General features: G+C 36.3%; 2 protein-coding genes across 2 annotated transcripts in view; one reads left to right on the top strand and one right to left on the bottom strand.

Moving 5' to 3' along the window:
• The first annotated feature begins 6,586 nt into the window (after positions 1-6,586).
• Positions 6,587-8,799, top strand: LOC129946142 (chitooligosaccharidolytic beta-N-acetylglucosaminidase-like). The gene is made up of 3 exons (XM_056056206.1): positions 6,587-6,846; positions 6,935-7,575; positions 7,634-8,799. The coding sequence occupies exons 1-3, from the start codon at positions 6,758-6,760 to the stop codon at positions 8,710-8,712; spliced, it is 1,809 nt and encodes a 602-aa protein (XP_055912181.1). The 5' UTR covers positions 6,587-6,757; the 3' UTR covers positions 8,713-8,799.
• A 114-nt stretch (positions 8,800-8,913) lies between these two features.
• The window catches only part of LOC129945277 (peptidoglycan-recognition protein LC-like), a 29,505-nt gene continuing 23,810 nt past the window's right edge, over positions 8,914-14,608 (bottom strand). Inside the window, exons 5-8 of the mRNA XM_056054935.1 lie at positions 10,979-11,155; positions 10,741-10,887; positions 9,419-9,576; positions 8,914-9,357 (exon numbers count right to left, since the gene is read on the bottom strand). Coding sequence (XP_055910910.1) covers positions 8,974-9,357; positions 9,419-9,576; positions 10,741-10,887; positions 10,979-11,155 — 866 coding nt within the window. The 3' untranslated portion in view covers positions 8,914-8,973. The remainder of the gene's footprint in view (positions 9,358-9,418; positions 9,577-10,740; positions 10,888-10,978; positions 11,156-14,608) is intronic.

Raw genomic sequence — 14,608 nt, 5'->3', positions numbered from 1 at the left:
TAGAAGAGAAAGTCTCTGTGAATAAGCCGGTAATGTATGAATATATTGAAACCACGGAAGGGATCGTAGACAAAAACGCAAAAATCTTTTCCGAATGGCTTCGAGTATTGTGACTTGTACGACTGGTCTCGCAAATGAAACAAAAAGTAATTTTGAAACATATGGATCACGGAAATCACGGCCAAATGTCTTTATAAAACCCAAAACTCTATTTGATTTTTTAACTATGAAGTTTATTATGTTCATTGAATGTTAGTTTAGAATCTAAAACAACACCCAAGTAAGTAAATTCATTTGCTCTACTTAAAGGACAAGAATCAAACATGTAACTAAAAACGATTGGAACTTTTTTGCGTGTAAAACTCATGGTTTTACATTTGTCAATTATAAAACAAGACGATTATTATTGCACTATTCCCTAAATAATATTAAGTCTTCTTGCAAGAGAAGACAGTCAGATGTAGAGTTTATTTTTTTTTTTTAAATTTTTAATGTCATCAGCATGTATGTATTAGGACAGATGAATCTTCTATGATCGAAACCAAGTCATTTATAAATAAGACAAATAGAATAGGACCGAGGTGACTACCCTGGGGGACACCAGAAAAACCTTGCTGTGATAGTTTTAAAAGTAATGTTTTATGGCACAATTTGTCAAAGGACTTGCTGAAATCAGTAAAGATACAATCTACTTGTTCACGTTTTTCAAAAACGTCTAAACAAACGTTAAGTTAAACAGATTAGTAAAAGTTGGACGCTTTTTAACAAAACCGTGCTGGTTATCACAGATAATTGAACTACATTGAAGAGAAAGGACGCTACATACGATTGACTCAAACAGTTTAGGTATCAAAAACAGTTTAGCAACAGGTCGGTAGTTCATTATTTCGTTTTTAGGACCTTTTTTATGTACAAGTATTATGAAGGAGCTCTTCCAGATAAAAGGAAACAGCGACTTAAAGACGTGTTGAAAAGAACAAATAACGGGTGTGCTAAATACGCAGCACATTTCTTTAAAATGGATGATGCTACACGGTCGGGTCCAGGTCTAAAACATTCGTTAAGCTGTAGGATACTATTCAGGACAGTATCTTCACTTATAACGAAATTGATAGAATTTAAGTGGGGGAAATTTATAACAGTGGTAGATGTGTTAGGAAAACTAATAGTGTTATAATCTACAAAAGCATTTTTGAAGTAGTTTGCAAACATGTTCGCAATTATTCTCGGCTCATTACTATTTGATGTAGAATCAGTCATTTAGTTAGGGTACCCACATGATTTTTTCTTACGATTAACGAATTTCTAAAAGCTATCAGGATTATTTTAAAGGTTAAATTCAATTTTCCGAATGGAGTCATCATATAGGATGTTAGAGTAGTCAGTAAAAAGTTGTCCTATAATCATCATCAGTTCTTGTTTGACTATACTTTATCCAAGCTTTGTTCCTTTTGTTTTTTAAGTTTTAAACGTGAGAATTAAACCATGGTGGAAGACCTTAACTTATTGCAAGTCTTTTTAAATGGAATCGTTTTGTAGAAAGAGTCAAAAAGTTATAAATAAAAAATGTTACCCATATCGTCAATATTTAAGTTACAAAATAAGTGATCCCAATTGATCCTACATTATAAATTAAAAAGATTTTCAAAATTACACCTACTAAAGTTGAATTCTTATAAGTCTCATGCTCAAAAGCAGGACAATAATTTCTAACATGAGAAGTTTTACTACCACCAGATCGGTGAATCGAGGCACTCCCCAAGGTGGAGTCCTTTCGCCTCTTTTATGGAACATGGTAGTAAACGACCTACTTACTGCATTGGGAGCAGATGGTTTTAAGGATATTGCCTATGCTGACGACGTTGCGATATCCGTATCTGGGAAGCACCCCCAAGTTCTCTCGGAACTCCTACAAAATGCCCTAAACAGGCTAACTAAATGGGCTAAGCAATGTGGATTGGACGTCAACCCACACAAAACAGAATTAATACTCTTTTCGAGAAGATATAAAATTCCTCAGATTAGCCCACCCAAGATTAGAGGAATACCATTAAGCTTTTCCGATCAACCTAAATATTTGCGCCTCATTTTAGACAAAAACTAAATCCGAAGGCAAATATTGATGAAAGAGTCAAAAAGGCTACTGTAGCGCTCTTTACTTGTAAAAAGGCCATAGGATCAAAATGGGGCTTCTCCCCAAAAATAACCCACTGGCTATACACTTCGGTAATCAAACCGATACTCATTTATGGAGCCGTCGTATGGTGGACCGCATTGGGCAAGATGGTAAATCTAAATAAGCTCATCAAAGTCCAGCGGTCAGCAGGTATGTGCATCACAGGAGCACTTCGCACAACACCAACCGCAGCACTGGAAGTGCTTTTAAACCTAACACCACTTGACATCTTCTCTAAAAAGGTGGCTGCCAACTCATGTGTAAGGCTTAGAGCCACCTCTCAATGGACCAGTAACAATACTGGACATACTACTGTTCTAGACAATTTCAGATCTATCCCAGATCGCTTAGACTATACCACCAAAAAAATGGTATTTGGTAAAAGTTTCCATGTGTCCATCCCTTTAAGATCCTCCTGGGAAGAAGAGAGACCCCTGGAAGACGATGCGGTACACTTCTATACTGACGGTGCAAAGACCGATCACGGAGTTGGAAGCGGTATCTTTTCAGAACAACTGAATCTCAGTCTATCCTATAGACTTCCCAATCAATGTAGTGTATTCCAGGCAGAAGTAATGGCGATTAAAGAAGCACTATCCTGGCTCAAAGAAAACGTTATATCTTGTAAGGATAAACGAATCGTCTCAGATAGCCAAGCCGCTCTTAAATCTCTCGCGTCTGTCTCTCAAACAGTCCACGATTGTCAATCATCTCTGAATGAGATGACGGAACAGTTTAACATTCACCTCATTTGGGTGCCGGGCCACAGATACATTCCGGGAAATTGCAAAGCCGATGAGCTCACCAAAAACGGAACACTTCTGCCTTATGTTAGACAAAAACATAACACAGGAACACCACTTACTACATGCAAATATCTTCTCAAGCAATATGCTCTAGAAACAACAAATACTTGATGGTGACAAAGTACCACCTGCCTAGCAACCAAGCAAATATGGCCAAGTATTGACTTAAAACGGTCAAAAAGCTTGATATCACTGAGCAGACAAAGTATAAGCTCTACAATTGGAGTAATAACGGGACACTGCCTCATAGGAAGACATGCTTCGAGGCTAGGGGTCTACACAAACAGTCCAACACCTTCTGTGTACATGTCCAGCACTCTCCATTAGAAGGAATTACTTTCTCGGTAATCCCTTCTTCGATAACACCAGTGAACTGGCAACGATTGACACAAAACGTCTCGCTAACTTTATTAAAAGTACAAAATGGTTTGTTTAAATTCATTACTCCCATGAGTAACCTCATTAGTGGTATCACAATGGACCCTTGAGGTCTACGTGTGTCAATGACATCTGGACAGCCACTCCAACCTAACCTAACCTAAAGTTGAATTCTAGTTTGTGTTATTAGATAGCATATAAGGTGAAGTCATATTTAAATTAAGTGCTATGTCTAATGCACGATGATGGCGATCTGCGTCCACAATTTTGACAGCAGAAGAAATCACAGCTGCTTCACAGCATATAGTTTCAGAGAAAAATACCAGATCGAGTGTTTTCCAAAACGTTTCTTCACAATTTTGAAGATGACGCGTTTATTGAAACGTAGAAGTTATCGTAGTCAATTTGAATCCAGTTGAGATTGGGTAAATTAAAATCGCCAACAACCAGTACTTCGTCTTCAGGCTCCAAAAGGATATAAATACTTTCTATACAGCTGTTTAGTTTTTCATAAACCTCGTTCTTGGAACTTGGAGGTATACGTGCTGGTACAATACAAAAATTTCCTGTTGCCATTTTAATTTTAAAGCATAGTATTTCGATGTCTGTTGATCGAAGTCGTCAATCAGGTAACTAGTGAGAGTATTGTTCCGCCACCAACAGCGTTTGAATCGTCTGTGTTATTACGATCACGTCTAAAGACTTGATAGAGGAGTCAAAACGCTCCGAGTCCGAGATAGAGTTGTTGAGCCATGTTTCCATCAATATTATGATATCGTGAGGAAGATTGTTAATGTTCTTGTAAACCATGTTGGTCTTTGTATGAAGTCTATTTACGTTTTAGTAGTAGATTAATACTGATGTTCAAATGGTAGACATGTGCATTCAAGAGGACACAAGGGTCCACAGGTTTTTCTCAAAACCAACCTCTGTCTATCAACTCCTACTCTCACCTCCCCGTGGTGAACATCGGGTGCCTAGTATCTCAACTGGAGATTGGGTTCCAACCCCAGTGGAAAGTTGTTGGGGGCAGCAACCAAGAGAGGTTGGGAGAGGTGTTTCCACATATGAGCAGTGCCTTAGCTACGATATTAAAATAGTCCTGGGCGATTTTATTGCCAAGCTAGGAAGGGAAGACATCTTTGGTGGAATAATCGGGAAGAACAGCCTGCACGACAACACTTCCGACAACGGATTCAGGCTCATAGATTTTGCTGCGGGGCGAAACTTCATGGTAGCCAGTACGCGTTTTCCACACCTCAACATCCACAAAGGTACTTGGACTTCTCCTGATCAATCTACCGTCAACCAGATTGACCATATTGCGATCGACGCCAGACACACTTCCAGCATCATGGATGTACGAACTTTCCGAGGAGCTAACATCGACTCGGACCACTACCTCGTTGTAGCCAAGGTAGGACTTCGGATTTCTAGGCCCAAGGCAAAACAGGGAGGTGCTGGAAGAAGGTACAACGTCGAACGGCTACAATCGCCAGAGATCGCCAAATCCGAGTTACAAGTTACCTCTCTCGAAGTTCTTCTTCTCAGAAGGAAAAAGAGAGGGCATGAGAAGCGTGCGGTCGAAGATGTTGAGCGGTTTAAAAGCAGAATTGAAGTTCGAAAGTTTTATAAGCAGGTGAAACGAAATTGACAGGTACATAAACCTAGACGAAAGTGGAAACATCATAGTAGAACCTGTCAGGCAGGATGATCCATTCAACATTGACGACGAAAGCCAACAATCCTGTCCTCCCGACTAAGACGAAGTAAAGATTGCCATATCTACTCGTACATACAACACCGACGTCTTGGTCAAAACGTCATCATCGACAGACGTAACTTTGAGGTACTCAAGGACTTCGTCTACTCGTACCTAGGCTCCGCTGTAAACACAGAAAACAACACCAGCGCTAAAATCAAACGCAGAATAACTCTTGCTAACCGCTGTTTCTTTGGACTAAGAAAGCAATTGAGTGGTAAAGTCCTCTCTCGTGGGACCAAAGTGTTGCTATACAAGAGCTTTATCATCCCCGTCTTGCTATACGGTGCAGAAGCATGGACTATGGCAAAAGCGGATGAAAGCACCTTGGGTCGCTTCGAGAGAAAAGTTCTTCGTGTGATCTACGGTCCCGTATGCATCGACGGGGAATGGAGGAGAAGATGGAACGACGAGCTGTACGGGCTGTACAGCGACGTAGACCTAGCGAAAAGGGTAAAAGTCCAACGACTAAGATGGCTGGGTCATGTAGAGCGCATGGAAACCAATGCTCCGGCCCGGAAAGTCTTCGAACCTACGCCCACAGGACAGCGCAGAGGAAGACCGCGGATCAGGTGGCGCGCACAAGTAGAAGGTGACCTCACCCAACTTTGAGATCGAAACTGGAGACATCTAGCTAGGGACCGAGCTAGATGGAGAAGTTTGTTGGGTGAGGCCCTAGTTCACACAGGACTGTAGCGCCGCCTTAAGTAAGTATGTAGATTAATACCTTTGTTTTTTGTCTCTTAACTTTCGTGTTACTCAATGCACCTTGAGAAGAACAAAATACGTTTAATTCACAATTTAAATCATTTTAAACCGCTTAAATTTCGTATAAAGAGTTTTTCCTAAAGTATTTTAGCAAACTTTTAAAAAAAGAACAAATCAAAAACTAGATATATAAATAGTTAAAACTGCATGCAGATACAAATTATATTATTGTTGCTCTTTTCACGAATTTGATTGAAAACAAAAATAAATTAACTTGTTTACCCAATAGAAATCATAAATTTTGACAGAACTAAGTCAAAAATAAATTGACTTATTTTACCAATCAAAATTTCCTATATTTCCCTTCCTAGTTCATCAAAAGTTTGTTTGATTTTTAGTGAATTTTAAGAAATAAAATAAAATTAAACTTATAAAAAAATAAAGTGTCAATAAAATTAATGATATGACACAAAATAAATGTTTTGTTTGCTTATTTCCGTCTCAAGGTCATATTAATGTTTTCCGAATTGCTAATTTAAGTTTTACTTACCACAAAGAACGCTGAATAAAATTATAATAAACTTAAGCAGTTTAGTTTGGCCGCACTGAATTAATATTGAAGCATCGAAGAAATTTAAAATCATATACGCATTTAACGTTCATCTGTAGCTCATAGTGGTTGTCTTGACTATCAGTCTAAAAGTCTTCTTAAAATCATCGTTAAATAACGTACATTAGCTACATTCAACAACTATTCAAAAAGACTTTAAATAATAATAAATCATTAATTAATAATTTGATTATTCATAAGATTCAAAGTGTAAAGTTTATTTTTGCATAAAAAAAGATTGATCGGGAAAACACCAATGATAAGCACAAAGCAGTTGTCATTGTCATTGTCACTTTAAAGTTCGTTCATCTAGACTTATGGCAGGCAACAAGTTTTTCAAGTTAGTTTTATGTTTAACAACTGCATTTGGGCCGGCTTGGGCTTCGGCAATCAACTATGATGTTGTGTAAGTCTATTTTTAGTGTTTTCAATCCTGTATTTGTGACGCATGTAATTCTTTGATTCTTCGTTTTGTTTTTGTTTTGTTTTTTAAGTGAATCTTCACCGGTTTGGGGATACGAATGCAATGATAATAAAAACTGCATTAAGGTTCCATTCAAAAATGAATACATTAGTCAGAGCTTTGTGGTGTGCAGAATGTTGTGTGGGGATGAGGACATTGGAACTCTTTGGCCTAAGCCAAGTGGTCCTGTTGAAATGGGAGAAGTTGTCGTTTCAATTGATCGCACCAAGATCAGATTTCAATTAATACCGAAATTTGTAAAAAATTATCTCTGGGACATGGCCAAGGAAAGATTCGCCAAACAGATTGAAGCTAAAATTCCAGACTCCAGTTTAGTGAGGAATGATGGGAAATCTTTAATGATCAGAATCAACTTGGAAGAGATCGGTGAAGATATTTACAAACTCTCTTATGAAACAGATGAGAGTTATGTGCTGAAGATCACAGAGGCTAAAGATCAGGTTTTGGTCGAGATCGAAGCACGGACGTACTTTGGAGCTAGACATGGTTTGGAGACATTGGCCCAACTGATCGTGTATGACGATATTGGAAGATGTATGGAAATTCTGGTAGATACGGAAATACACGATGCACCGGTATACAAGCATCGGGGACTTCTCCTTGATACCGCCAGGCATTATTTCAGTTTGAAATCAATCAAGCGGACTCTTGGTGAGTTTTATTTTAAATGATCTTTTTTTCGTTTGATTTATTATTTGAATTCTTCCAGATGGAATGGCTATGAGTAAACTGAATGTCTTCCATTGGCACATAGTAGATTCGAATAGTTTCCCGCTGGTAGTTAGGTCACACCCAGATCTTCACAAATATGGAGCATATTCAACTCAGAAAATCTACACCCCTCAGAATATCAGAGAAGTGGTTGAATATGCATTGATCCGGGGGATCCGCGTGATTCCAGAACTTGGTGGACCAGCCCACATCGGCGAAGGTTGGCAGAAGCAAAATGTGACAGTGTGTTTCAATGCCCAGCCGTGGACAAAATTTTGCACTCAACCACCTTGTGGTCAATTGGATCCAACTATTGATAGAGTATACGATTTGTTGGAGGACATTTACGCGGAAATGTTCAAGTCTTTCAATCCCAACATCTTCCATATGGGAGGAGATTCGGTATCATTAAACTGTTGGAATTCCTCACAATCAATTCAGAATTGGATGCGCTCCAGAGGAATGTCCTTGGAGGTAAAGGATTTTGTCAAGTTGTGGACACATTTTCAAACCAATGCTTTAGCAAGACTTGATAAAGCATCACAGGAGAGTAAAATTCCAATTATTTTGTGGGCCAGTAAATTGACAACCCCACCGTATATTGACGAAGATCTTGACAAGTCACGTTACATAATCCAGACTGTAGCCAATACTCCGGAGGAGTTTATACAAGAAGCCCTTAAACGTGGCTTCCGATTTATTTCGACAAATTTTGATTTATTCATCAATTCCGAAACAGCTAATTGGAATACGGGCAATGACGGTGATGTCAACCTTGATGGGTGGCGAAAGTTTTACGAAAACAAGCCTGATCGTATATCTGGTGGCCCGAATAAACTTATTTTGGGCTCAGAAGCAGCTGTGTGGTCAGAACAAATTGACGAATTCACATTAGATTCTCAATTATGGCCTAAGGCAAGTGCTTTGGCAGAAAGATTGTGGTCGAATCCAAAGGAATCCTGGCGTAAGGCAGAAGATCGGTTATTGATGCATCGTGAGTTTTTAGCACAAAATGGTTTGACTCCGGAAGCTCTTCAGCCCGAATGGTGTGTGCAGAATCAAAATAATTGTCCATGAGTAAAATCAGTTAGTTAATAATACAAAACTTTTAGTTTTTATACCTTTTTTAAGAAATATACAAATTCAAAACAATGAAATGTAAAATTTTTGTGTTTCATTTTAGGTTTTTGCTGTTTTACTAGGAATTTTTTCAAAATTCGTAAAAGATTGAAGCTTCGTCAATAGATTCTGAAATTTATTAAATGTTTAAAACAAAAATTATTTTATAAAATCAGGTTCAGGGTATATTTTTTATCATAAAAAAATAACTAAAAACTATTAATTAGTGACATTGGACCAATTCGGCCATTGTTGAATGATTCCATACAAAGCTTTTCCTGGACTTTCAGTTGCTGCAAGTTGTCTTTGTCCATACAATCTGTAGTCCTTCGCGAGTTTATTTAGTCTCACTCCCTCATCAATGATCTTTTGACCTGATTTAAGTTGTTTTTCTGATGGATTTATTGATGAAAATGTTCCAATGAAAGCCACACATAAGCTATCTTCATTAAAACCTTTCGTATGAGCACCTTGAGCATTCCAACCACGTCCTTCATAAACAATTCCATCACCGCCAATAAGAAAATTGAACATAATGTCATTGAGATTTCTTGAGTCCATATGGAAATTTTGGATGGTTTGTACTCGAGAAGTGCAAGAAACCTTAAAAAGAAATGTTGTATTTTAATAACTAATCAAAGGAAAGGGGTTTTTAAACTCTAACCTGGCTGAAGCAATTAGAAGTTGCAGTATGCGCAATTATAAGACGATAGACTGGAAGTACAAGGTGGTCTGGTTCTTCCGCTGGAGGTCTAGCAAGCCACTCTTCTCGGGACACAATTCGGAGGAAGTTTTGTGTTTCTACACTTTTTTTAATTATCTCTGAATATATGTAGAAAATAAAAAACAATTAACAATTTTTAAAGAAAAACTAATTGGTAAACTTATAAAGTCTTAAGTCTTGTCAATAAAAAGATGTTGTCAAAAACAAATGTTAACAATGTAAAAGAAAAAAAGTTTTCTTAGGTTTGTCTCTTTTTCTGTTAATTTCAATAAAGTAATACATGAGTTTTGAAAAACACTCATTAACGTACATTTTCGAATATTGAGATTTTGTGTAAAAAAAATTGTCCAAGATACAGAATGATGAAGTAACTTATCTTCAAAAAGTATTTTTTAAAACCTTTCCAGAAGAACGTCTTTATCAAATGTCACATAAGATCTTTCCGGTTTGTAGAAAATGTCCAGATTACAAACACTGCAATAAGGCGTAGGGTTCCAAAAACAGAAACACAATTTAACTGTAAAATTCTAACACTAATCGACAAAATTAGGTTTCTTCCGTTCCACAAACGAAATAATAATTTTCTGAGGAATTAAGATATCCTGAATTTGATTCTCGTCCGATAATTTTTTTATCGCCACAGGTTTTCAAAATATGGCCTCTTAAAAAAGCTAAAGAAAACCGTGTTCTTAAGGCTGAGGCTGAATTTGTATTAATATTGAGCCTTTATTTGACTCATGATGAAGTTTTAAGAAGCTTAAGAAAAATACGTTTTGGAATTATTTTTTAGTGTAGATTTTGAATTCTAACACCAGTTCAACTCTTTGTCCAAATTTTTAAAAATACCGATTTTCAATTTAATTTTTATATTTTTCAAAATAATCTAAGAACTTAATTATCCTTGCTTAGAGGACGAAATCCTTACAGAAACAAAATTATATTTAAACCGTTGTACTTTTTTCTGTTCAAAACATTTTATCATAAATGATTCATGGTTCCTTTAAAACTGTTTCAAAAACTTTATGAAATATAACTGGACTGAATATCAAAGACAGAGATTTTAGAATTGGAAAACCATTAGAAAAAAAAACTAGCTTTAGCTTTAAGTCTACTCTCATAACACAAATTCGCATAAGGTCACAGTGCTGCATTTGTCTAAAAAAGGCTTGTTTAAGATATTTACACATGAGTTAAATTCTGTAAAAGTTACACTCGCAAATTGATATTAACTAAAAGTTCCACAGTTTTCTTCTGTTACTTACTTTCTTCATTAGTCAAGTTATTTGAAGTGGCGAAAATTCCCCCGATCAGAATTATAAAGATTATGACTAAAACTGTTATAACAATCATCTTGCCAAGGCACTTGAATTTGTATGAATTGTCTTCAGATTGAGATGAAGTTTTGCCATCTGAGAAAATAAGAAACAAAATTTATAGATAACAGAATGTAAACATGTACAAGTAAGTTCAAAAAGGTGTTAAGCTTCATTTTCAACTTACCTAGAATTACTTTTATAGGTGTTTGATCTTCTACCAAATGTAGGCTTATTGTCATTGGTCCTTTGATATCGGTTTGGTTTTCAATTATAATATCAACATTCGTAGCCATATTGATAATTCTGTGAACATATTTTATTAGAAAAACACAGAAAAAAAGCACAATATTTATTTGATTATCTGTTCAAAGAAGCTCAAACATTTTAATCTGTGGAAGAAGTAGAGAAAACAATCTTGAATGGTTATTTCAGTTTTAAACTAAGATACTTTCTTGTTAGCTTGTTAGAGATTCCTATGAATGATATAACCGAAAGCAATTTTCCGGAATGCCAACCTTAGGGGGGACCTTCTGCTTCAAGCTGAATCCGAACGGCTAAATTGAGAAAGCACATTTCATGACAGATAATGCTTTTGGAGGATTTGTCAATTCCTCGAAAAAGGCAGTACTTATAGACAAAAGTGGTTTCTACAAATCACTTAAAAAGCCTCAAAAACGAAAACTGACTAACTTGATAACTTAAGCAGTGTTCACATGAACTACGAATGAATTACAAAATGTGAGTTTATATACGTTTGAAGACATATTTCCACACAAATTCTTAACTAAACGATAGCAATATATTTTTTATTTGATTTATTATGCATACTTTTTCTTTTCTATATTAATACATTTAAGAAAACAAATTTATTTGTCGCAAAAAAAATTGTAGTTAATACGAACTGTCAAACTTTATTCGCGTTCCACATTATCCACACTCGCAACGAATAAAATAACCGCGCGTACTTAACCTAACAAAATCATTCTTGTTTTGGTTCATTCGCGACGAATTAAAAACTCTCATGTGAAAGAAATGTCAAAATCGACGAATATTCGTTCATTCGTTGGTCGTGCTTTAAGTACTATTCACATGAGCACGACCAACGACCAACGAATGAACGAATATTCGTCGATTTTGACGTTTCGTTCACATGAGAGTTTTTAATTCGTTGCGAATGAAGCCACAGCCGAACATCATTCACCACCGAAACCAAAACAAGAATGATTTTTTAGGTTAAGTACGCACGATTATTTTATTCGTTGCGAGTGTGGATAATGTGGAACGCGAATAAAGTTTGACAGTTATCAACTATAATTTTTTTCGCGACGAATAAATTTGTTTTCTTAAATTTATTAATATATTATAATGAAAAGTAAAAGTATGTATCATAAATCAAATGGAAACTATATTGCTATCGTTTTGTTAAGAATTTGTGTGGAAATATGTCTTCAAACGTATATAAACTCATATTTTGTAATTCATTCGTCGTTCGTTGGTCGCGCTCATGTGAATACTACTTTACAGATTATCAAAAATATGAATCAAATCTATTTATTATTGATCTAGATCTGTCAAACACAAATGTTTTTGCATTCCATGGGGCAAAATAAATTGATTTATTTTGTAGGTAAGATCAAATCTGCAAATCTGGATTTTTCCAATTTTACAATTTTCAGCTGTCAGCTTAACAAAAGCACAAACACAAACAAACTTAAGAAAATTTGAAAGCAATTTTTAACGAATTGCACCTTCATCTTCTTCTTTTTAAAACTTATCTACTGGTAAATATTTGGTCAGTATTTTTCTCATTTGATACGAAACTAAAAAAATAAAAAATCTGGTGTCAAAAGAGTTCTGTGATAAACCGGGTTAAAATCATCAGACCTAAGGAAAACGTATGGTTCGATGCGAGCTGTTTTAAAGCCAATCCAACTGAGAAAAACCGAATAAGTTCAAGCAAGCCAGGAAGGCCTGCAACGGGCATATTCGTCGGACCAAATTTTTACATGACCAAAAATTACAGCAAAAAATACTGCAAAGTCCCAAAGGCAGTAAATAACTTGAGAAATTCTTCTTCTTCCTCGGTTCTTACGCTCGTTGTCAATGACACTCCATTTGTTAGCTCTCTCGAGAAAGCTAACCTCTTCAATAGGCATTTCGCTGCTAACACTGCCTGTGAGTGTTATGACTCCCCCTGTCATCGATAGCGTTAGGGATACTATGGGGCACATCTATTTTCGTAATCATACTGTTGTGAGAGTCCTAAAAGATCTCAACATACATAAATCCACTGGTCCGGATGGTATCCCCATATTGTTCTGAAGAGGTGTTCTTCAACGCTGGCAAAACCACTGTATAAGCTTTTTTATTTGTCCAGCCTATTTCCAAAAAAAGGCCAATCTTCCTCACCCTCTAATTACCGACCAATTGAACTTTTCTATTCAAGTTTATGGAAACACTAATTAATTACCATAGCAAAAAAATATCTTGAAAATCGAAAGTTTTTAATGACCGGCAGTACGGCTTTCGAAGCAATAGGTTCACTGGTGATCTTATGGTTCTTCTCACCAAACAATGGAGCATATCTTTACATTGCTTTGGAAAAAGTAATATTATTGCACTCGATATTCCAAAAGCACTTGATAGGATTTGGCATCAGGCTCTCTTATCGAAAAAGCGTGCTTTCGGTTTTCATGAATCCCTGCTTCATTGGATAAGTAATTACCTTTCCGATCGTTCAATACAAGCAGTATTGGATGGATTCATGTCTGAAAACCATAAAATAAATGCTGGTGTGCCTCAGGGCTCTGTTCTATCTCCAACACTATTTCTCATTTTTATAAATGATTTCCTGTCTGCAACATCTAATCAAATACATTGTTTCGCTGACGATAGTACCCTTAGCTTTTCATATTCGTTTTCAGACTCACATCCCTCTTCTTTGGATGTGGAACTGCAACGACAAAATATGATAGCTCATTAAATTCTGACTTAAACAGCATTGTGCAATGGGGAATAAGAAACCGCGTGAAATTTAATTCTTCGAGAACCCAATTCTGAATTGTATCGTTATCGTTAAAGCGATATACACCCCCCTTGCCATTATCTATGGATGTCACTTGCATCGAGGAGACTAAATAACTCGATATTCTCGGTATGTGTATCACCAAGCCCCTTGTGGAACGATCACATACGCGATGTCGCCAAAAATGCCACAACATGTTTGGGTTTTCTAAGGCGATTCTCCCACTCTGATCTGGCTGTTATTTACAAGACTTATATACGTCCAAAGCTTGAGTATAACTCCTATATCTGGGCTGCTGCTACTGCAATTTATTTAAGCTTCTTGGAAAGTATTGAACGTAGAGCATTTAGATTGATTGGTGATATTACCATTATAAAATCATTTAAGTCGCTTGAACATCGTCGAAATATTTCTTGTCTCACCCTCTTTTACCATTATTTTAATGGTTTATGCTCTAGAGAAAGAGCCAGTTACATTCCTCCCCTTATTCAGTTTTTATATGGTTTATGGAAAAAATTTCTCTTAAATGATAAAAATTAATTTAAATAGAGCAAAAAATATCTTAACGCCTGTATTTCTTCTTTATAGTCAAACTTCATTGAACTCGATAATTATCATGGAATTGTAGACTGGAATACTGAATTTTTAAACATGAATTTGAAGAATATGCTTAACCGTCTCACGGACTGAAAAGCAAATCTCAAAACCCTACGTGATTAAAAAATAAATCAGTTGCCAAGTATAAAATGTCGAACGCTTTAGATGACAAACATTAATTTTGTAAACTTC

Source organism: Eupeodes corollae, chromosome 2, assembly GCF_945859685.1.
Source record: "Eupeodes corollae chromosome 2, idEupCoro1.1, whole genome shotgun sequence".
NCBI classification, from domain to species: domain Eukaryota; kingdom Metazoa; phylum Arthropoda; class Insecta; order Diptera; family Syrphidae; genus Eupeodes; species Eupeodes corollae.
The sequence above is the reverse complement of the archived record's forward strand: the minus strand, read 5'-3'. Positions and strand labels throughout refer to the sequence as shown.